We start from the raw sequence: 21044 nt of genomic DNA on the forward strand, positions 1-21044 counted from the left end.
GTCACCGACGAGCTTGATGAGCTTCGCAAAATCCTGTATTGTTTGTCATTCCCATCTTCAGCTCCTAATGCTGGTCTACGATCTGCCGCTTGTGCGTCTACTCGTTCCACTGTTATGTGTCTGACTCGAGCATTTGATCTCTGCATACAATTTCCAGGAGCTCCCCACGGATCGGACTGAACATATATGGAGCTAGACGAAATTGGTAGCTAGCTTGTCTGGGACTATTAAGTACACCGCGGTGCCATAAAATGCTATGACCAGCCCCTCAAGGTCAATTCTACCACGACTTTAAAGGCTATGAGCGATTTACGAAGGCCAGTTGAAGGCGCTCTAGTTGAAAACACTACATACCCACAGTAGTTACTGTATAGCCCAAGATGATGTTCATGGTTCTCCTGAACCGGAAGGTCCAATTCGCATCCTGACCACCGGATTGTTACCTCGGCGATGTTTCTTCAAAGCATACTTGACCGTATACGAAGACGATACACTTAGACCATGCGTGTCTTCCTCGCCTCGATGAGTTGCTCAAGCCGTCCTCGGATCTTCTAGATGATCCAATATTTTGAGTCGATATTGCACTGCGCGCTGATGGGCTGATCTCCATGTCGATTGTGTTCTGGGCCCGTCGCTGCTGCATTCTGGCCACAGTTATGGGCAAGGTTCTGCGTCGAAGATTCATTACTGCCTGTCGAACTCTGTCCTCCAAAGAATGTCTGTACCCAGGGTGACAGCCCATGCAGCGGGGTTCCATTGACCTTGAAGTTCCTGATAACTTCTTGCCCACCTCTTGTCCACAACATCCATTTCAGAAACAGTTTCCCAAGTTCTCTATCCTGTGCGTGCGGACTCAGAAGTGCATGTGCCGGATTGCCCAACGCATCACCGTTTAGAACATGTCCTTGTTTCATATCCGTGGGCTGCTCGTGCCAGCTGATGGCACCCTCTTTAAAGCACGTCATACTGCTCATCTCAGGCTGGTCCTTCATGCTGATCCAGGTCCCACGGTCAACGAGTGTGTACTCACCTTTCCTCGCTGCTTCGAAGAGTGCTTCCTTTGGGAAAGCGTTGAACTTATGATACCAGGGTGAGTACGGCTCTGACCATGGCGTCTGACCGATCGTCGCCCAAATTCGAGATTCGAGGATATTGTTGGCCGATTTGTCATATCTAGACAGGAATCGTGTCGGTGCTGGTGAATCAGCTGAAGCAACAGCGGACTGGAATAGCAAGGCAAAGAGCTCGAAAATACTAGGATGACCGTCTGTGGGTAGCTGAGCTGGGTTCGAAGTTGGTCCAACAAGGTTGAACGCGTCCCGCCAGAGGTAGATCGGTGGTAGCGCGATGCCTTGTTGGACTGCGATTTGTGCTGCATAGGGATGGTATGTGATAGCCAGATCGGCTGATTTGGTTGCGAGGGCGTTGAAGGATAGAGAAGTGTCAGTCGCTAGCCATGTTATGCGAAAAGGCGCCTGAGGTCCAGCTTCAGAGGCGCTTGCTGAACTATACACTGTCAGGTTAGCATCGGGCACGACAGTCGTACTAACAAGGCGATGAATGCATCAGCGAGTGCTTTGAGAACACCAGTCTGACCGGCTCCTCCAGTGGCTATTCTCAACCTGATTGGGCCCTCGGCGCCATATATCGCAGTGGGTTGAAGCTCCTGAGTCCCTTGTGCCTGTCGGCCAAGGCTACGAAAGATGTAAACCATGGAAGCGTCACAATTTTGGACAGATACAACGTCAAGGCGCCAAAAGTCGATGGTGGCTTCGTGATTCAGTATAGACTAAGGGACCTCGTTTATCGGTTACAGACACTGAGCTTTCAAAAACGATAGCCAACTGCATCAGCTCAGACATGTTTACAAACATTAGCCGACTGCAGGGATCGCCAAGTGTTTCTGTCAGCTCGTATTCATGATTGTTTCCAGCTTATGTTGTGCGCACCGGTGAACTTGATAAGTCAATGAACGCGAGTACCATGGCATTCTTGGAGGCATCCCTTGTCTTTCCGAAAGCTGAGGTGCTTAGAAGATGTTGGGAGGTGCTGTGATGTGGATGACTAATATTCTCCATTCATGCACTGCACGCTCAGGCCTTCAAAACTAGGAGATGCCCGACAGAAAAGCCCGAAACCATCCCCACATCTGACTTCACGACGAGAATTTGTCATAAGGCGTGAACCGTTGGTAGATTCTTCAACATGAATATCCTCAAAGACGTCCCTCTGCTCGTGTTGGTTGATGCTGCTTGTTACCACTGGACATGGACCCGAACACGAATCCTCTGGTCAGACAGCTAAGCAGTGATCCAACAACGAGCAATCCCACCGTGCAGACTGATACACCGGTAACAGCCACAGTACCGACCATCAACGAGAAGAGTGATACGACCGGAGTGGCAGCCGAAGGTCAAGAGGCGGTCGTCGATGCCGAAGACACGTTTCCTGAGGGTGGCCTCCGAGCATGGCTTGTCGTTATAGGTGCTTGCCTTTGCCTCTTCCCATCGTTTGGATTTATGGTTAGCATAGGACCAGTTCAGGACTATCTGATCCAACATCAGTTGCGAAATTATTCAGCTAGAGATGTCGGCTGGATTCCATCCGTATTTGTGTATCTCTCGCTAGCTCTGGGCATTTGGGTTGGGCCTCTTTTTGACCGCTACGGACCACGATGGCTCGCTATGATCGGCTCGACAGGGTACATCGTGATGATGTTCTTGCTAGCTGAGTGCAAGGTCTACTATCAATTCATGCTGTGCCTGGGTGTGCTTGGAGGTTTGTGTGGAGCAATGTTGACAACCACGAGTTTGGCATGTTGTGCACACTGGTTCAAAGTCCGTCGTGGATTGGCTCAAGGCATAGCCATGATAGGGTCGAGTTTCGGGGGCTTGACGATACCGCTGATTCTTCGAGAGACTTTTCCTAAATATGGATATCAGTGGTCGATCCGGATACTTGGCTTCACGTTCCTGGGCTGCCTTGTAATTGGTAACATATTCCTAAGATCACGCATACCTCCAAGGAAGAACGCCAAGGTCAAAATCATATCGCTATCGATCTTTGGCGACTTGAGATTCAGCTTACTGACAGTGTCGGTCTTCTGCTTCGAAATAGTTCTCTTCGGAGCGCTTGGAATTGTGCCCACCTATGCAACTATCAGCACGGACTATCCCCCAGATACAGGGTTCTATCTCATTTCAGTGATGAACGGGGTTTCTTCTGTCGGACGCCTTGTGACAGGCTTTCTCAGTGACAGATTCGGCAGGTTCAACACATTATTGGTGTCAGCGGTCATCGCCTTGTTATCGATGTTGGTGATCTGGCTACCATTCGGCCAGCATAATCTGGGAGCGCTGTATGCATTTATTGCTCTATTTGGATTTATGACGGGTTGCTGGATGGCATTAGTGCCTGCGTGCATTGGGCAACTATGCAGGGCGGATGAATTTGGCAGATACTACGGGACAAGCTATTTCGTCGCGTCGCTTGCTACGTTGGTCTGCATCCCTATTTCTGGTGAGCTTGTTGAGATGGTAGGAGCTCAGGCAATGGTCGCATTCTATTGTGCAATCCTTGCTGTTGGTTGTCTGACATTCGCTGGCAGTCGATGGGCATGTCTTAGGTGGAAGTGGGATTGGACCTCAAAAGTATGATTGGTATTCTGGATAGAAAAGCTGTGGTAGTAGATAACGAATACTTTGATTCCCCACTGATCCAGACGTGAATCAGATCTATCGTGTTCAACCTGGGCCTGAAATGCAGTGTCTTATGAGCGTGTCTGCTGCGTCGAGAGCGCATATTGTTTTCCACTGGCTGAGTGGCCCTGCTTGGTCCCTGCAGCTGTCCAGCGTGATTGTTCCAGCATGTAGTGTATTAAGTGAAGGTGAACTCATAATGAGGATGGAATGATGTTGTTTACAGACGGAACCCCCTGTTTGGTAGCCTGCCAAGCATTGTTCACTGCGGCCTTTGATTGGTCGCTGATGGGGGACAACCATCGCTAGCTGAGAACCATATCACTCATGTTATAACCTTCTTATACACGAACGCCGATACTTTTATTCCTCTTCTCGCTACCCAAAGTTCGAACCTGCAATCGCGCCATTTTCCTATGATCCGCATTTGCTCCTAAAGCGAGACTGACTTCCGCATAATGGCAGACGAACTAGAGACGCGAGACGAGCCTAGGAATGAGGAGACAGAAGCAGGCGTCGAAGATGAAGTAAGAGAGCTAGCTGCGAAGCCGTGACCCAATTCTTACAATATGATAGGAAGACATCGCAGCCATGAAAAGGCGCGTCGCCGAAATGGAGTCGGAAGCGGCCAAACTACGAGAGATGCAGCAATTCGACGACGGTACTCAGGACGCGGGCGCATCGAGCGGCGGCAGAGAAGACCGAGAAGACGTTGACGCGAGATCAGTCTTCGTCGGCAATGTCGACTACGGAGCCACGCCAGAAGAAATCCAAACACACTTCAACAACGGCGCTGGCTCAATCAACCGAGTCACCATCCTGTTGGACAAGTTCACCGGTCATCCTAAAGGGTATGTTTGAAAGAGCACCAGCACACAAGTACTCAATCTTCTTTTGACGAGCTTGCTGTGGCAATACATCATGCTATCATGCTAGAAAGATGTGCTGCAAGAGCTTGGTCTGTCTTTGTTTTCCACTGTCAAGAAATGCTACCTGGCAAGAGGGGGCAGCAAAAGCTAATGGAGAAAAATCGCAGGTATGCTTATGTGGAATTCACAGACTCGAGCTATGTTGCTCAGGCTTTGGTTCTGAACGAGAGTGAGTTCAGGGGCAGGAATATCAAGGTAAGGACACCCAGATCGTGTGGAAGAGGCCAAGCTGACAAGAGCAGGTGGTGCCAAAGCGAACCAATCTGCCAGGCATGACGAGAGGAGGGCGAGGTGGTGGACGCGGAGGTGGGCCACCCATGCGAGGACCTAGGGGAGGATTCGGAAGAGGTGGAGGTGGAGGTGGTGGTTATGGCGGAGGATACGGTGGTGGAGGTGGAGGTGGATATGGTGCCCCAAGGGGTGGTGGGTACCGAGGCGGCTTCCGAGGCGGTAGAGGTAGAGGTTACGCTCCGTACTAGAATTAGCAGCGGCAGGATATGTGGTCATGGAGTTTGGGAAGAAGCACAGGATCAAAGCGCCTCAAGCAAAGGCGATCAAACATCGAAGAAGGGCAATGAGGACCTCCAGTAGCAGCGACCCGCAGATTCGTTCTTGTGGCCCGGTGCTGATATCATGAAATGGGATATTGGAAGGAATCTCGGGCGTATCTTGACATCTATTCAGTAATGGCGGCTAGGACTTACAATTGCAATTCAGAACTGATCGTGCCTCCCACTGACACTGTTTGATAAACCTTACGGCCTTCCCGGATGATGTCAATTCAGATGATGATGAAATCAGGCAAGAGGGATCGGGTGGGCAGAATAATTACTGTGCAGTGTGTACTCGTAGTGAGATGTGCGTGCTCTCTGCGGTATCTCCCCTGTGAAAGATGTGCTGAGTTCATGCAATGGGCCTACGTTAGAAGTGATAAGTGAGCATAAGAAGTGACTACCACCGCTGCATGGCAAAAGCTTTCCAAAGGTTCCATCAGGCGATATAGTAGTTCTTGTACTTTTCTTCAGTAAGAGTTCCTGCGGTGTCCCAACTTGCATGGACTTATCCACTATTACTACCTATTCTTACTGCGCCTCGTCAAGCCGGGTCGCAGCACATCATACCCTACCCTTGCCGCAGCTAGACTCTCCGAACTCCAAACGACCTTGAACATTGGAACAACAACGACATCTACGCTTTTTCGTGCTTACGGATGATTGTGTAAACAACCTCAACCCTGGTCGCCACCAGTATTGATACGCATCAAATACATCTGATCATTTCCCATCAACCATATAAGCTTGCTGAGTTGAGGGGTACCTGCCGCAGTTGCGGCGAACCGGGCGAGCCATGCCAGAAAACAGTCTGCCTGCGTATGATATGAACCACGACTCCCCAGGCCCATGCAAATACTGACTGTTCGTGCGCAGGGACTCGAATCTACGGGTTACCAGTACGAGATATCCCACCAAAGCCTTGCGAAAGCCATACTAATCTCGACCAGTCATTGCCGCGGATGGATTGTACAAGAGAGATGTTTTCCGTAGGTTGACCAAGTCATGCTTGGGTACCAGATGCTGACACGGACCAGGCTTCCCAGACCCGTTCGCTGTTGCGACCATTGGCGGGGAACAAACGAAGACCACACAAGTCATCAAGAAAACGTTGAACCCATATTGGAATGAATCATTTGATATGTATGTTGGTCAACCCATGGTACTACTCTAGCGCTTACACAGTACCAGGCGCGCGAACGAAGACAGCGTACTAGCCATTCAGATCTTCGACCAAAAGAAGTTCAAGAAGAAGGACCAAGGGTTCCTCGGCGTCATCAATGTTCGAATTGGGGATGTTGTTGATCTAGACATGGGCGGCGATGGTGAGCCATAAATTCCGACGATGGTCGAGCATGCTGACAAGTTGGAAGAAATGCTTACCCGAGATCTGAAGAAATCCACTGACAACTTGGTCGTGCACGGCAAATTGATCGTGAACCTGTCTACCAATCTACAAGCGCCAGCCCCGAACCAAGCCACTCGTCCGCCTCCCAGTACCGCAAATACCATGCGGAGCAATGCCAGCAGCAGTCAGTTCCCAGGCGCAGCTGCGCCGAGTCAGGTACCACTTGGTCCACCCCCAAGCCATTCGCCAGCTCCTTCCCGAGCACCCACTTCCGCTGGTGATCCTCCACGTGCCTCAACCACCAACCTTAACGGTTCTTCTGGGTCTAACGGACAGAGGGCGCCTGGACAATTAAGCTCTTTCGAAGACGCTCAAGGCAGGTTGCCTGCCGGCTGGGAAAGAAGAGAAGACAATTTGGGAAGAACGTATTACGTCGATCACAACACCAGAACAACCACTTGGACTCGTCCATTGGCTTCTGGTGACGAGCAGCGTGCACGTATGGATCAGAATATGGCCATGGAGAGAACTCGCCATCAGAATCGAATGTTGCCCGAAGATCGAACAGGCGCGAACTCCCCTAACTTGGAGTCGAGGCAGGGTTCACCAAATTCGAATCAGGTGTCGATGATGGCTACGGGTGCCACAACAGCCGGGACAGGGGAGTTACCAGCAGGCTGGGAGCAACGGCATACCCCTGAGGGACGGCCTTATTATGTTGACCACAACACCAGAACCACTACCTGGGTCGATCCAAGGAGACAGCAATACATAAGAATGTATGGCAATAATCCGGCTGGTAACAACACGACAATTCAGCAACAGCCTGTGTCTCAGCTTGGGCCCCTTCCTAGTGGGTGGGAAATGAGATTGACCAACACAGCACGAGTTTACTTTGTCGACCACAACACCAAGACCACCACTTGGGACGATCCTCGACTGCCATCCTCTCTCGATCAAGGAGTACCACAGTACAAGCGCGACTTCCGCCGGAAGCTTATTTACTTCCGTTCACAACCAGCATTGCGGATCTTGTCCGGACAGTGCCATGTCAAAGTCAGACGTGGTGCTATTTTCGAAGACTCGTATGCTGAGATCATGAGGCAGTCAGCAACAGACTTGAAGAAGCGACTAATGATTAAGTTTGATGGAGAAGACGGTCTTGACTACGGCGGTCTCTCTAGGGAGTTCTTTTTCCTGCTTTCTCACGAGATGTTCAACCCGTTTTACTGCCTCTTCGAATATTCTGCACACGACAACTACACCCTACAGATCAACCCTCATTCTGGCATCAATCCAGAACATCTGAATTATTTCAAGTTCATTGGAAGGGTGGTTGGTCTGGCTATCTTTCATCGACGATTCTTGGACTCATTCTTCATTGGCGCATTCTACAAGATGATGTTGAGAAAGAAAGTCACGATCAATGATATGGAGGGTGTCGATGAAGAGTACCACAAAAACTTGACCTGGATGCTGGAGAATGATATTACAGATATTCTGGATCAAACATTTTCGGTGGATGACGAGCAATTTGGTGAACTGAAAACGGTAGACCTCAAGCCTGGTGGTCGAGATATTCCAGTCACGAACGACAACAAGCAGGAATATGTTGAGTAAGTTTGCGAAGTCTTCCTTGTCCTGAACTGTGCTAACAACTATAGATTACTGACAGAATGGAAAATCAAGAAGCGAGTCGAGGAGCAGTTTAACGCGTTCATCACAGGATTCAACGAGCTCATTCCAGCTGATCTTGTCAATGTCTTTGACGAACGAGAACTCGAATTGCTCATTGGTGGTATCGCAGATATTGATGTGGACGACTGGAAGAAGCACACCGATTACCGTGGCTACCAAGAATCTGACCAAGTCATCCAGGACTTCTGGAAGGTCATCAGGACGTGGGATGCAGAGCAGAAGTCGCGACTGCTACAATTTGCTACGGGTACCTCTCGTATCCCTGTCAATGGTTTCAAGGATCTTCAGGGCAGTGATGGACCAAGAAGATTCACGATTGAAAAGGCAGGAGAGGTTAATGCTTTGCCAAAGTCACACACATGGTATGTTCGGACGAATCAGTTCGCTGGGCTCAAGCTAACATTCATACAGTTTCAACCGACTCGACCTGCCACCATACAAGTCGTACGATGCTCTACAGGGCAAATTGGCAACTGCTGTGGAGGAAACACTGGGTTTTGGACAGGAGTAAATAGATGTGAAAACATTAATGGACATGTATCTCATCTTTCTAAGCTGTCTTCAGGGGGTCGACCACCATTCGCGTCCTCGCTCATCACCGCCTCGTAGCTAGGTATCGCTGGGGACGTCACTACGTTTAAGGGTGGCGCCTGGCCAGCGGTAGGATCGGAAGATCGTCCCTGTCTTGCGTCGTTCCTGCAGATGTCCTCTTCGTCCTCGTCTTCCTCTGCTTCGCTGCTTTCCGGCTTCTTCTCCCTCTTCGCTTTCGATTTTGGTAGCAAGTCGGAGAATGTCTCTGGTCGCCACGTCTTGCTCGTCTCTTCGTCCATATCTTCCCACGCCACAAGCTGTTCGTACAATCTGTTATACACTCTCGTCGAGCCCTCTGTATCACTCCAGTACAGTTTTCGATAATTACTGATATCTTCTCCGTTCATGAGTCCAGCTTCGTGAAACTGAGCTGCGAGTCGGAAGATGTTTGCTTGATCCCCATAACACCCCGACCAGTTCAGGTCGATGTTTTTCCTCGCGGCTTTCAGGCCATGCAGTCTGGTCACGTCGAATAGTGTGTCTCGGTCAAAGCCTTCTGGTGGTGGTACCCAATGCGCAAACCTGTCTCGGTTCAATGCTTTTAAGAACTCTTGTGAGTATACCCATCTTCCATGCTTGCTTTGATACACCGACGCCGGACTTGGTGCAGTCCCCTCGCTCATGTACTTGCGGTAGTTGACTGCATCTAGGTGTCTCACAAACATTGGCTTGTCATGCTGAGGTCCGTCTCGGCCTGTCAAGAGGATACATTCTTCGGTCCCTCTCATCTCCCGCCTCGACATAGTCAGAGTCTTGAACCTATTCCTAGCCCACTCCTCGATATCAGCGGACCGAGCAGCGGCCGCGGCAGCACGAATCTCGACCTGCTTCTCTTCCCACCTCAGTCTGTCTTCACCTCCGAACTGTCTCGGCAACGATTTCGAGCACCATAGGCAGATCCTCCTCCGATCCCTATTAGCCTCATCGATTACATGGTTGCAACCAAGACCATAACATTGGACAGGCACAACATGTGATTCTCCGATCTCGCGGTTCTTCACAATCATGTCCTTCGCATGCTTGTCAGCATCTGTAAGCGAAGCATTGGTCGGCCCGCTGATGTTCTGCAAAGAACGACAGCCACGACACAGCCAATTATCCTCACTGGCAGAGCATAAACACGCACCACCTCTCTGACCATAGCTCCTACCCCGCCAGATGTGCTCTCTACTTACGCTCTCTGCTGGGTACCGGAAGTCCTTCCTCAGATTGCCACTATCCCAGCACTTCTGACACAGATATCGAGTCCGGTAGCGGAAGGTGTTCTTCGATTGTGATGGGTCGGCAAAGAAGGACCTGACAATACAAGCCTTACATACTGGTCGAGAGCAATACTTACAAGGCTTGGTGACATTGTTGGTGCCGCTGGTGGACTTTGGCTCCTTGTGGAAGGGCGATGAGCACGAAAACGGTGCCAAGGACTTCAAATTGGCCCAATGGGTTGTCTGATGATTGCCTATATGGAGATCCAAGAAGCCTCGCTGATCACTGCGCTCACGCTCATGTGGGGTATGGTCGATAGGGAAGCCATGTGTAATGGCGCGGGTGGTGGACGATGCTCGCGCCAACGATATCAGGTCGCCGACAGGAGTTTGGCTTGCAACTGATGAAACAACAGGCCAGATGGAGAGTAGGTGGTCCAGAGTGATATTTCCATCGCCCTGGGCCTGCCTATCCGAGTCCATGGTGGATATCGTGTTCTGTCGTACAAACACTTCGTCCGAGCTGGTCGGTGTTCTTCGTCCTTATATATCGACTCCTTGGCCCCCACACGACTTTGGCCAGGCACACCTCATGACCAATTCGAGGTGAGATGCTATTCCTGTCACACAGAACGTCTTCGCCGTCAGTCAGCTTCGTAAAACATGCATATCCGCAAAGGTGAAAGGCGATGACTGATGCCTCAATGGTGCCCCGCTGGAATATTGCCTGAGGCATTCAGACGGCTATCGATATGACGGCGGAGGATTAATCCACCCTTCACCTTCGGCATCTTTTGCTCCGACTTTGACCTTTTTCAAGAAAACAAAATATTGGCCTAAGCTGCCTGCAGAAGCACGCCCTGGCAGTTACAGTACGCCCGTCGCAGCGTGTCCCAAAGCCTCTCTTTCACTCCATCAGTCACTCACGGTCTCTTAAACTGTTTCTCGAACCCCAAAACACTTACCGATCATCTGAATCTGCCTAACCGACTTTCCGACTCAGTAGAACAAGTTATTGCGTTCAACAACCGTTCAAGTGTCTAGCACTGCGCTCAAGCTCCACCATGTCGACGGCGCTGAGCGCGTACATTTCCAAGCGCGTATGCATAATCACTACAGATGGGCGCACGCTGGTCGGCACACTCGAATCATATGACCAACAAACAAACCTCATTCTCAGCAGTACGGTGGAAAGGATAATACGGCCGGCTGATGACGAGGAGGAGAGTAATAGTGTGGAGCATGGTCTGTATCTGGTGAGAGGAGATAATGTGGTTCTTGTCGGAGGTGTGGATGAAGAGCTGGACAACAGCATTGATTGGGGGAAGGTGAGAGGGGAGGTTATTGGTGGGACATATCATTCGTGAAGGATTTAGGGCGATGAAATAGGCACATGGGCCATCATTACAGAAAGTTATGGAGGCTACTGTCACGAGCGCGACAAGCGAGGGGTGCAAGAACAGAAAGAGCACACCCCGCCTCTGGCTCTAGCAATGCCACAACATTTACACGCTGGACGAGGTGCAACTGATTCGCCGAGTCTGTGCAGTGGGAAACCCTGAGTGAGCGGCATGGTTAGGAATCGTATTTGTGTCTGGCCTTCCGGGACCCGGGGAGTATCAGATTCAGATTCAGATTCTTATGAGAACAGCGAATGACAACAAATGAACATTCCTGTTTCGATCAGGCCTCGCACACTTCTTCAGACCCAAAGCCTGCCACTAGCGTTAATTCCGGACCAAGTTGGAGCAGCGCAGAGGGCACATTGTACGTTCTTGTTTCTGCTGTCCTATTCTTGGCAGAAGATTACACGCTTCACTCATCGAGAGATGCCACCAAAAGCATGTTCAGAGTATCAAACACGTGGCTTGGTGCTACTTATAGGCGAGGTCGAAGCTGAAGCACAAAACAACAAGGTATCGGGTCGAAAGATGCGTCGAGCTAGGTGCTCTGCCACGAGCTAGGCCCTGGAGTCCAATTTTGCTGCTCTTATGAAGGTATGATGGGGACATTTCTGCGCCATCATAAGCCGTCCATGCTGCCAGAAAGGACAAACATCCTTCCTACTCCCGCTTGGTCTCCAGTTGGTGTCATGGCTCCCACCATCATAGCTTAACACTTACCACGCCCTCAATTTATAGCGCGTATCCGATTGGGCGACAACAGACGCCACAAGAGCCCAAAAACGTGCTATCCGGCGCGTTCATCAGAGGTTCGAGAATATGCCGTTTGTCATTGCACCAGACATTGAGATTGTCAAGCAAGGAGACTGTTACATCAACTACTATAACGCTGACCTAATGGAACCACGGAGGTACTCTACACTTGACCGCTTGATCACCGACTGAGGCCCCAAATCAAGCTTCCCTAGGAAGACAAGGGAAACGAGACTTCTATGGCGCACGTTCTTGACCTGGTAATCTAGCCTGGTTAAGAACTCGGATGCAAGACAGCAATGCAACTGTGCCAGCCAGTCTGATGGGAGTGCGTCCCACCAAGGAGTAATTTCCGACGTGCTACACTCTCTTCCTTCAGCTTTGAACAGCCGATTCCTGCGATGGCGCGCATTTTCCCAACACCAAGCGTCCTCCAAATTCTTCAGCCCCATTTCGTAAACCAGCACGCACAAGACATCTGCGCGACAACAGTACCAAGTGTTCCCATCTGTGCCCAGATTGACACGGTTTCCAACTTAGGTGTTACGTTTCTAGCTCATTTCCTGCCAACATCCATCTCATTCAGAGCTCTTGCCAATTCACCTCGCTGTCCACGGCGCTTGCCGATATACACATTATTCGCAACTCCTGCCAGTCTCCCTCGCTCTCCAGAGCGCTTGCCAATACATATCTTGTTCGCAGCTCCTGCCAATCCACCCCAGAGCACTTGCCGATCCTTTGGATTTCGGGACACCTGCCGGTCAAATCAATTCCGTCTCATATAAAGTATCTATTCCATTACGTCTGCTCACTTGATCCCAACTTCGCTTTCATCCCATCGAGTCTGGCTCCTCTGCAGCTCCTTTCGGTATCGCAGATGTCCTACCATCCTTTTGGGTAGCAATTTCATCTGCACGGCTATCAAAGTTCATACATGCCACAGTTCCAGCCCAGCTTATGCACTTCACGCAGCCACACAACGACCCCGACTACAGGTCCGCAGCTCACACGGCTGCCACCACAGCTCTCACCACAGCTCCTGCAGGTACAGCCATATTTTAACCCATTTGCATACCCTGCTCAGACACAAGCTTCTACCCCCTAACATCATTCAACAATGCCTACTTTGACGCTATGACTGTCTATCTCTCGGCTGACCAATCACTATATCCGAACAATCAAGCGCGAAAGAGGAAGCTTCGTGGTGGCAATCTCGACAGCATCATCCAGCCCCACGTAACCACCCTCATCGACTCTTTGCAGACGGTGTTCATCGGAATGACCTTTGACGACAAAGAAAATACTCGAGCCAATGTCTGCGAGAAGATCGATCCGGATCTGATCACACGTCTTGCTCACGATTCACCAGCCAATCCTTATCGTGTTCGATATGCCCTCGAAACCAACATTACAGACGAACTGTTGGCTAGAGGCTATCTGCGAATAGCAACACCCCCACGCTCTCCAGTTCCCCCTCTTGCAGACAATACCGACGGCATAAGTACAAAGAAGTCCCTGACCTCGAAATTCAGAAGAGCAAGGGCAAATACACTAAGTGACAACATGGGCAACTTCGATGAGGCCAGTGACGATGGAGTTATACACAGCCACGGGCCCGACACAAGTCAAAGCAGGCTAGACATGAGGCGACGAAGAAACACTCAACCGGTGGCAATTATCGAGAAAGGCATAACCGGCCATTCATCAGCAGGCGCCGCCTTTTAAGGATTAGCGAGACGTATTGCCCAAATCCAGGAAAGGGCTTGCCGCAAGCCATGAAGGAGCGACTGACTCCCGAGTGTATTGCGACTGAGCGAATGAGTAGTCTGGAAGACTCAAATAGGTACCGAGTTTCACATAATCCGGTGTCTGCTTTGGGTGTGAGACAACCAGGTAGCGCCGGGCCACATACACAGAACGACTCCACAACCGACCCTATCGCATCCGGGCTACCTAGCGTACAGACGCGCCAACAAGCCCTCACCCGCAATCAAACCTCAACACACTCCCGCACAATCTCCTCATTCTCCCTCCCCTCCCCCGGATCCAGCCCCATCAATACCTGCACATCTGTCACGCACCCCCCATTGAACCCATCCAAATCAAACGGACAACAACTCCACCCAACCATGCAATCAATCAACACCTCAAATTGCACATAATCTCCCGCCCGACTACTCCCAATCGGCTTGAGAGCATACGCTGGCGTATTCTGAAACACGTTGAATGGATCGCGTGTCTCGGATAGATATTTCATTCCCCAGGGTGCGAATGCCTCGAGCATGTTCGATGCGCAGGAGCGGTGGGTACCTGGTGGGTAGCCGTGGGATTCGTAGAGCCGCGGGAAGCAGGACATGAATGTCATGTCGTGGACGTGGACGGTGTCGTGGGTTAGTCGTAGGAGGGGGCGGTCCATGTTTGTGTGGATGCGTTCACCGATTGATATTGGTTGGCCGGAGAGGTGGAAGCGGGTGTAGGAGGGGGAGAGGTGTTCGGCGCTGGAGATGGTGCCGAGCGAGTCTGTGTCTGTGTTGGTGTTGAAATTGGCGCCAGGAAAAGGAAGGACGAAGGCGGACATGTCGATTACTTGTTGGCCGTGGAGGTCGATGAGGCGGAAGGATGTGCCTGCTTTTAGGGGCGCGGCATAGCCGTGAGAGGCGGGGATGGTGTGTTTTGTTGGCTTGGTAACATACGATATTGAACTCGATGTTGTGTCAAGCTGTGCAGGTGCTATTGAAGCAGTGGGCAGCTGTGCATTTTCCTCAAGTGGATGTGGACATTGCTGGTAGAGACTGGTTCTTGTTATCCTCGTCATGTTCCTTTAGCTCTGACTTACTTCCCTGTATACAGTCTGACTTGATGCAAGAGGGCACGAAATGATCGTTGTAACCAGAGAGAACACCATGAAGCTATCTATCGTCCATGTAGCTATGGAGTAATTTATTGCTCAAGAGATATCGTAGGACATCACCGACCGGACCAAAGACGGACCGATGGGAGCACCAGTATCTCATACTGATCCCCTAGATCCTCTCTAAAGACCCTACACTACCTAACAAACCACCACAACACAACCCACATCTGCCCACCATGAGCGGCCTCAGCGGCCTCAACAAAACCCCAGGCGGAATCGTCATAAGCGTCGTCCAATCCCAACTCTTCGACGTCGCCACCCCCTCAGACCTCGCCCACGCAACCTCCCACATCACCACCCTCGTCAAACGCACCAAACGCGCCTACCCCTCCACCGACATGATCATCTTCCCCGAATACTGCATCCACGGGCTCTCAATGCGCACAGACTCTTCAATAATGTGCACGCTCGACGGGCCCGAGGTATCCGCCTTCAAGGACGTCTGCAAGGCCGAAAAGGTATGGGGCTGCTTCAGCATCATGGAGAAGAACGCCATTGATGGTGGAAACCCATGGAACTCAGGCCTGATCATCAACGACGCGGGGGACTTAGCGAACTACTACCGCAAGATGCACCCGTGGATCCCGATCGAGCCGTGGTACCCCGGCAACCGCGGCATTTCCGTCTTCACGGGCCCAGGCGGCGTAAAGATGGCTCTCATCATCTGCCATGACGGGATGTTCCCCGAGATGGCGCGGGAGGCCGCATATCAGGGTGCTGAGGTCCTGCTGCGGACGGCGGGGTATACGCCGCCGATCGCGCAGTCCTGGGAGCTGACTAATCGGACGAATGCGTTTAGTAATCTGATGTATACTGTTTCTGTGGCGTTGGCGGGCACGGATGGCACGTTTAAGAGTATGGGTGAGGCGATGTTTTGTGGGCCGGAGGGGGATGTTCTTGTGAGGGGGAATAATTCGCCGGATGAGGCGTTTGCTTGTGAGGTAAGGGTTGAGGAGGTGAGGAGGAGAAGGAGGCATTGGGGGGTGGAGAACAATTTGTATCAGTTTGGGCATCGGGGGTATGTGGCTGTGAGGGGGGAGCGAGTGATTGTCCTTATACGTATATGAGAGATTTGGTTGCTGGGAAGTGGGAGACGGTGGAGGATGCAGAAGTTAGTGTCAAGGATGGGACGAACTGTGGCTTTGAAGCTCCGGAGAGGGATTTTGTTGATGAATTTGGAAAGGAAGCTTGTTCGTGACATTCTGTCGTATACTGGTGCCAATCTCAATGGAAGATATTACACCACCTTTCACTACTTCAATTTCGTTCGGGCCTATCATGCACCGCCATTTCTGGATTTTGACACCCCGCTATGTACTGTAATCTATCCTTAGTACGGGTAGGTCTTCAAAGGCGTCTCCTGCATCGTGCAAACACTAGGATCCCGAAGCTGCAGAATTACCTCGTCGAGCGCTATGAAGGCGCCACAGTTGTCCGCGGGATCCTCTCCACACGACTCGCCATCATAATGATCACATGCAACCTCAAACGAGACCTCGACACTAGGTTCCAATGGAATAAAGGTAGCAGACCTTTGCTCCCAGGCTCCCCCGTACTTGGGCAACACGAATGTGTCGAGCGTGATGCCGTTGTACTTCGATGTAATCGTGCAGCTCTGTATGTCATTATACACCATGTAGGGGAGAACATTGTACGATAGCTGATATGCCTGTGCGGGTTGCGGTCGAACTGTCTGCGAGATTTTGCCGGTGGCGGGGTGGCTGGTTGGTCGAAAGACGGCTGCTGCTTCGCCGTACCACATGCCTGAATAGAAGCCGATGAAGCCGGTGGCGTCGCCGTTGGTACCGGAGTAGGGTTTGACTGTTGTTTGGGTGCCGCTGAAGGACCAGTTATCGGTTGCGAAGTTGCTTGTAGCGTATTGGGTTGTGGGGACTAGTTCGAAGCCGGGGTCTGAGATGAGATTGTCGCATGTTGGGATCGGTGCTTGTGTGGTAGTGGTGGTTGTTGTGCTGGTTGTTGTTGTCGTGAACTGAGACGTGGTGGACTGAGATGTGGTGGCGGGAGTAGGTGAGTCGGCTGCACAGATTGTGTCGGGTAGCTCGTCGGCACTAATCTCGATCAAGAGATCGTCTGTGCCGCCAGAGATGACTTCGCCAGGACCTGTATAGATAATACATATTCCATCCATAGAGGAGAATGAGGTTCCCAGGCAGTTAGACTGTGTTACGCAGTATGAAAGGCAGACTGCATCACTTCGCTCTGGAGGGTTCACATATCGATAGTTGCCAGTGTAATATGCTTCGCATCTGTAGACGTAGTTCTTGTCATTCATGCTTATCACAGCCCCTTCGACACATGACGATGGAACTGATGTCGCAATTGGCGTGCATGCAGCGGACGTGGTGGTCGTTGCTTGAGTCGTTGTGAACAATGTTGAGGTACTGGTGGTCGATTCAAGTGCTGTGGTAGTAGTCGTAGTAATTTCAGGCGTAGTGATTGTAGTGCTATCACCTGTGGTCGAAGCAATCGTACTTGTCTGCGAAGTTGTAGTTGTGGCCACCGGAGCCTTGCACGCTTTGTCGGCGTAAGTATATTGACCATTTGGAGCTTGTGTCGTCACATCGCTGACGGAGCCAGCCAGGCATCTGCACGCATGAACATCGGAAAGCGTGCCAGTAGAGAAGTCGACCGTTCTGCCCACAAGATACCAGACAAAAGACTGCCAGCCAGCCACAGGAGTACAGAGATCATAACAGCTATCAATATCGTATGGCTGCTGTCTCGAGAAGAATTTTACACTTTGACTCGAAGAGAATACGCCGCCTGAAACACTGCAGAAGGTTGGGCTTGGTACAGTTGAGCTCGTAGTCGTGGTCTCGGAGGTTGTGCTTTCTGTTGTGGTAGAAGTTGCCTCTGAGCTCGTGGTTGTAGTTGTGCTGGAGCTTGTCGAGGTAGTAGCCGGACAGTCGTTCACCGGCACGGCAATTAGGGTACGCTTCTCGTCCAGAAATCTAGGCTGCAAATGCTTGTACATATCAATATCGCTTCTCTTACTGAGCGTGACGGTGATTATGGATGTCACACAATCGCTAGTTGTGCTCGAAGTTGTGACCGGAGCTGCTGTGGTTGTCGGGGAAGTCGCCTCGCTAGAGCTAGTGGTCGTTGGCTCCATAATTGACGTTGTAGAAGAGCTCATAGACACAGTCGTTGTAGAAGTCGTCTCGCTGGTACTGGTCGTCGTTGTTGGCTCCATGACTGAGGTTGTAGAAGATACTACAAGCACCGTCGTTGCAGAAGTCGGCTCATCAGATGTACTTGTCGTTGTTGTTTCAATCACCGGAGTTGTAGAGGAATACGTGGACGAGCTCGTAGTGTTTGTGTATGCTAATTCCGTCGATGACACGGATATCGTGCTCATAGCAGGAGATGTTGTGTTGGAATAGTAATGAGACGTGGTGCTCTCCCATGTCGTACTGGAGGAAAGAAAGGATGCGGACGAAGAGGGTGATACGGAAAGACTTGTGGTTGACGGCTCAGACAACGAAGAGGTCAAGCTTGTAGTGTGCTGCGTCCATGCGGTCCAGCCCTGAGAGCTCGACGGCTCACGTTTCGAGCTCGAAGATGGAAGGTGCGTCTCTGATTCATCGCAAGGACATATCGTCGTCGTCTTGGTCAATGTGCTGGTGACTGTAATGTCATCCCAGGCGTTCCATGACTCGGCATATGAGAATGGACAAGCGGCAAGCAAGAAAAGAATGGACGACCGTAGAGCCATCACGTTTGCAATGGTCCTGGTCAGTAGAAGGAATGGACGATGAGAGTATCTCAACAAAGCCTGCGAGAGCGATCACAGTGGGCAGAAATCGAACCTACATGGCGGTCACCTACTTTTGTATGAGAGCACAGCTCATGCTCTTCTTCAGCCGCATACAAACTCCGGACGAGGCGTCCTCCCCACCAGCTGAGTCTCGACGCCACGTCAACGTTGACGGTCCATTTCGTTGTCTCGTGGCGTCCATGTTAGTTTTGCAGAGTAGAAAGTGGAAGCAGAAAAGATGTTCTGGTCCAGTCTGAAGAAGAAAAGGGCAGGCGTTGGCGGTAGCTCAATCTCCTTTTAGCGCGAGCCATCCGTTTCCGGACTAGTGCAATCTGAACTATTGCTCGGCAAAGCTCGGTTTTGGAGCCAAAGGCAGCCACAACGACTCCTATTCAACATCTTCAACGCCATGAGGAGGGAGTTTTGGGCAGAGTGGTTTGTTACGTCTCGAGTCAAACCTTGTATAAACAGATGAACGAGGATGAGATGCAGTAGTAAAGATGAAATGCGACAATCGGAAACACGAGTCAGGTACAAATTGGTATCGTATTATGCAGGTATGCTATTCATACATTCATCATCTGCTGCTCGTGCGCAGGTATCTTGGATAGCCAGGCTCTTGCCTCAACTTCCTTGGGTATCTTCAAATTTCATTCCCTACTGGTAGGTCTTGTCACCGCCAACTCGACGGCTGTTGTCCATATCAGAATCGACTCTAGGGTCAAGCTTGTTCATGAGGTTGCTGTTGTGAGGGCCAGCAGTCTTGTTGGTGTTGCCAGAGCCTGGTGTTGTGTTTGAACCGTAGCCACTTGAGCCATATTCGTTTGAGCCGTAGCCACTGGATCCATGAGTGTTCGAGCCATACTCGTTCGAGCCATAGCCACCTGGGCCACCAGTGGTAGTTGAGTGGTGAGTTGGGGCCATACCGTGGCCGTGGCTGCCGGAGACAGGACCGGTTGTGCCAGCAGCGTGGCTCAACCCACCATGTTGACCTGTCATGCCCGAGTCGTAGCCCCCAGCATGGCTTGATGTGCCACTGTGGCCATAGCCACCCGACGATGGTGCTGGGTTCATGCCGCCGGCGGTGCCATAGGATTCCTGGCCACTATAGCCACCTGTTCGCGACATTGGGTCGTTGCGGTTGTCTCTATCGCTATCGGCTCTTGGGTCCATCTTGTTCATGATGTTGGAGTTGTGAGGGCCAGCATTTGTGCTGCCGTGGGTGTTTGAACCAGAATAACCACCAGTGGTGTGGGAACCATATCCGCTTCCAGTGTTCGAGTAGTCTGAGTCCACACGCGGGTCTGCCTTGTTCATCATGTTCGAGTTGTGAGGACCGGCGTTGGTGCTACCATGGGTGTTTGAGCCGTAGCCACCGCTGCCGTGAGTGTTGTGACCATAGCCGCCGCTCCCAGTGTTTGAGTAGTCCGAGTCCACGCGTGGGTCGGCCTTGTTCATCATGTTCGAGTTATGAGGACCATGGTTGGTGCTGCCGTGGGTGTTTGAGCCGTAGCCACCAGTGGTTTGGGGGTCGTATGTGGAAGTTGGGTTACCGCGGTTGGAGAGGTCTGAATCGTGGCGAGGGTCAGCCGCGTTCATCGCGTTGCTGTTGTGGCTGCCATAGTTGCTCGAGTTCGGGTTGTCTCCGTAGGTGGTGTTGGAGTGGGTGTTGCTTGAGTGGGTGTTGTCATGCTTGTTGCCGGAGAGTGCCTCCTTAGCCTTGTTGATGAGTCCAGACATGGTGATTGTGATGTGCTTTGGTTGAAGTTGAGTTGATGGGTTTCAAGAAACTGGTTGTATGATTGCAAAGTCCTTGATGATTTGGTATGTTCAAATTATGCTCAAGGTATGGGCTTTGCTGTCTTTAAGTACTTGAGATACTCTGCTTCCATCGTGTTGCGTTGCTAACCATCTGTATCACGGTACCTATGTCACAGTGGGCCCAACTGTTTGCCCCTGCCAGGTCGTTTGTTGGTATTTCGTCATATCGTTGGGCTGCACCACGACGACGGCTAGCCAGAGGCGGCGATCTAAGCGGCAACAAGCGAACATCATTGTAGCGTCGTCAGCTGCCCTGAAAGATGCTTTGCGAACGCGATGAGCCGCGCACACATGCAGGGGATAACAAGGCAAAGGTGAGGATCTCTGGAGAATAACCAGGATTCTTTGGCCGGATGAC

At 51.2% G+C, this 21044-nt stretch overlaps 11 protein-coding genes across 11 annotated transcripts; 6 read left to right on the forward strand and 5 right to left on the reverse strand.

Annotated features, from left to right (window-relative positions):
* Positions 1-551: 551 nt before the first annotated feature.
* PMZ80_001290 (uncharacterized protein) lies at positions 552-1990 on the reverse strand (the record flags this gene model as incomplete). The annotated part of the gene is made up of 2 exons (XM_064869736.1): positions 552-1506; positions 1983-1990. 2 exons carry the CDS (start codon positions 1988-1990, stop codon positions 552-554), a joined length of 963 nt encoding a protein of 320 aa, XP_064735233.1.
* Positions 1991-2267: 277 nt separating this feature from the next.
* PMZ80_001291 (uncharacterized protein) lies at positions 2268-3656 on the forward strand (the record flags this gene model as incomplete). Its single annotated transcript, XM_064869737.1, has 1 exon — positions 2268-3656. The coding sequence occupies one exon, from the start codon at positions 2268-2270 to the stop codon at positions 3654-3656; it is 1389 nt and encodes a 462-aa protein (XP_064735234.1).
* Positions 3657-4156: 500 nt separating this feature from the next.
* Positions 4157-5106, forward strand: PMZ80_001292 (uncharacterized protein; the record flags this gene model as incomplete). Its single annotated transcript, XM_064869738.1, has 4 exons — positions 4157-4225; positions 4275-4549; positions 4735-4822; positions 4870-5106. The coding sequence occupies 4 exons, from the start codon at positions 4157-4159 to the stop codon at positions 5104-5106; spliced, it is 669 nt and encodes a 222-aa protein (XP_064735235.1).
* Positions 5107-5974: 868 nt separating this feature from the next.
* PMZ80_001293 (uncharacterized protein) lies at positions 5975-8735 on the forward strand (the record flags this gene model as incomplete). Its single annotated transcript, XM_064869739.1, has 8 exons — positions 5975-5997; positions 6055-6077; positions 6129-6167; positions 6216-6321; positions 6370-6503; positions 6552-8142; positions 8191-8586; positions 8636-8735. The coding sequence occupies 8 exons, from the start codon at positions 5975-5977 to the stop codon at positions 8733-8735; spliced, it is 2412 nt and encodes an 803-aa protein (XP_064735236.1).
* A 31-nt stretch (positions 8736-8766) lies between these two features.
* On the reverse strand, positions 8767-10500 carry PMZ80_001294 (uncharacterized protein; the record flags this gene model as incomplete). The annotated part of the gene is made up of 1 exon (XM_064869740.1): positions 8767-10500. The coding sequence occupies one exon, from the start codon at positions 10498-10500 to the stop codon at positions 8767-8769; it is 1734 nt and encodes a 577-aa protein (XP_064735237.1).
* A 581-nt stretch (positions 10501-11081) lies between these two features.
* Positions 11082-11384, forward strand: lsm8 (snRNP Sm protein; the record flags this gene model as incomplete). Its single annotated transcript, XM_064869741.1, has 1 exon — positions 11082-11384. One exon carries the CDS (start codon positions 11082-11084, stop codon positions 11382-11384), a length of 303 nt encoding a protein of 100 aa, XP_064735238.1.
* A 1923-nt stretch (positions 11385-13307) lies between these two features.
* On the forward strand, positions 13308-13898 carry PMZ80_001296 (uncharacterized protein; the record flags this gene model as incomplete). The annotated part of the gene is made up of 1 exon (XM_064869742.1): positions 13308-13898. One exon carries the CDS (start codon positions 13308-13310, stop codon positions 13896-13898), a length of 591 nt encoding a protein of 196 aa, XP_064735239.1.
* A 265-nt stretch (positions 13899-14163) lies between these two features.
* Positions 14164-14988, reverse strand: PMZ80_001297 (uncharacterized protein; the record flags this gene model as incomplete). Its single annotated transcript, XM_064869743.1, has 1 exon — positions 14164-14988. One exon carries the CDS (start codon positions 14986-14988, stop codon positions 14164-14166), a length of 825 nt encoding a protein of 274 aa, XP_064735240.1.
* Positions 14989-15263: 275 nt separating this feature from the next.
* PMZ80_001298 (uncharacterized protein) lies at positions 15264-16154 on the forward strand (the record flags this gene model as incomplete). The annotated part of the gene is made up of 1 exon (XM_064869744.1): positions 15264-16154. One exon carries the CDS (start codon positions 15264-15266, stop codon positions 16152-16154), a length of 891 nt encoding a protein of 296 aa, XP_064735241.1.
* Positions 16155-16417: 263 nt separating this feature from the next.
* PMZ80_001299 (uncharacterized protein) lies at positions 16418-17380 on the reverse strand (the record flags this gene model as incomplete). Its single annotated transcript, XM_064869745.1, has 1 exon — positions 16418-17380. One exon carries the CDS (start codon positions 17378-17380, stop codon positions 16418-16420), a length of 963 nt encoding a protein of 320 aa, XP_064735242.1.
* Positions 17381-19522: 2142 nt separating this feature from the next.
* Positions 19523-20605, reverse strand: PMZ80_001300 (uncharacterized protein; the record flags this gene model as incomplete). The annotated part of the gene is made up of 1 exon (XM_064869746.1): positions 19523-20605. The coding sequence occupies one exon, from the start codon at positions 20603-20605 to the stop codon at positions 19523-19525; it is 1083 nt and encodes a 360-aa protein (XP_064735243.1).
* Between the last annotated feature and the right edge of the window lie 439 nt (positions 20606-21044).

The sequence above is a fragment of the Knufia obscura genome (assembly GCF_036327395.1).
Source record: "Knufia obscura strain CCFEE 5817 isolate CBS 148926 chromosome Unknown scaffold_1, whole genome shotgun sequence".
NCBI classification, from domain to species: domain Eukaryota; kingdom Fungi; phylum Ascomycota; class Eurotiomycetes; order Chaetothyriales; family Trichomeriaceae; genus Knufia; species Knufia obscura.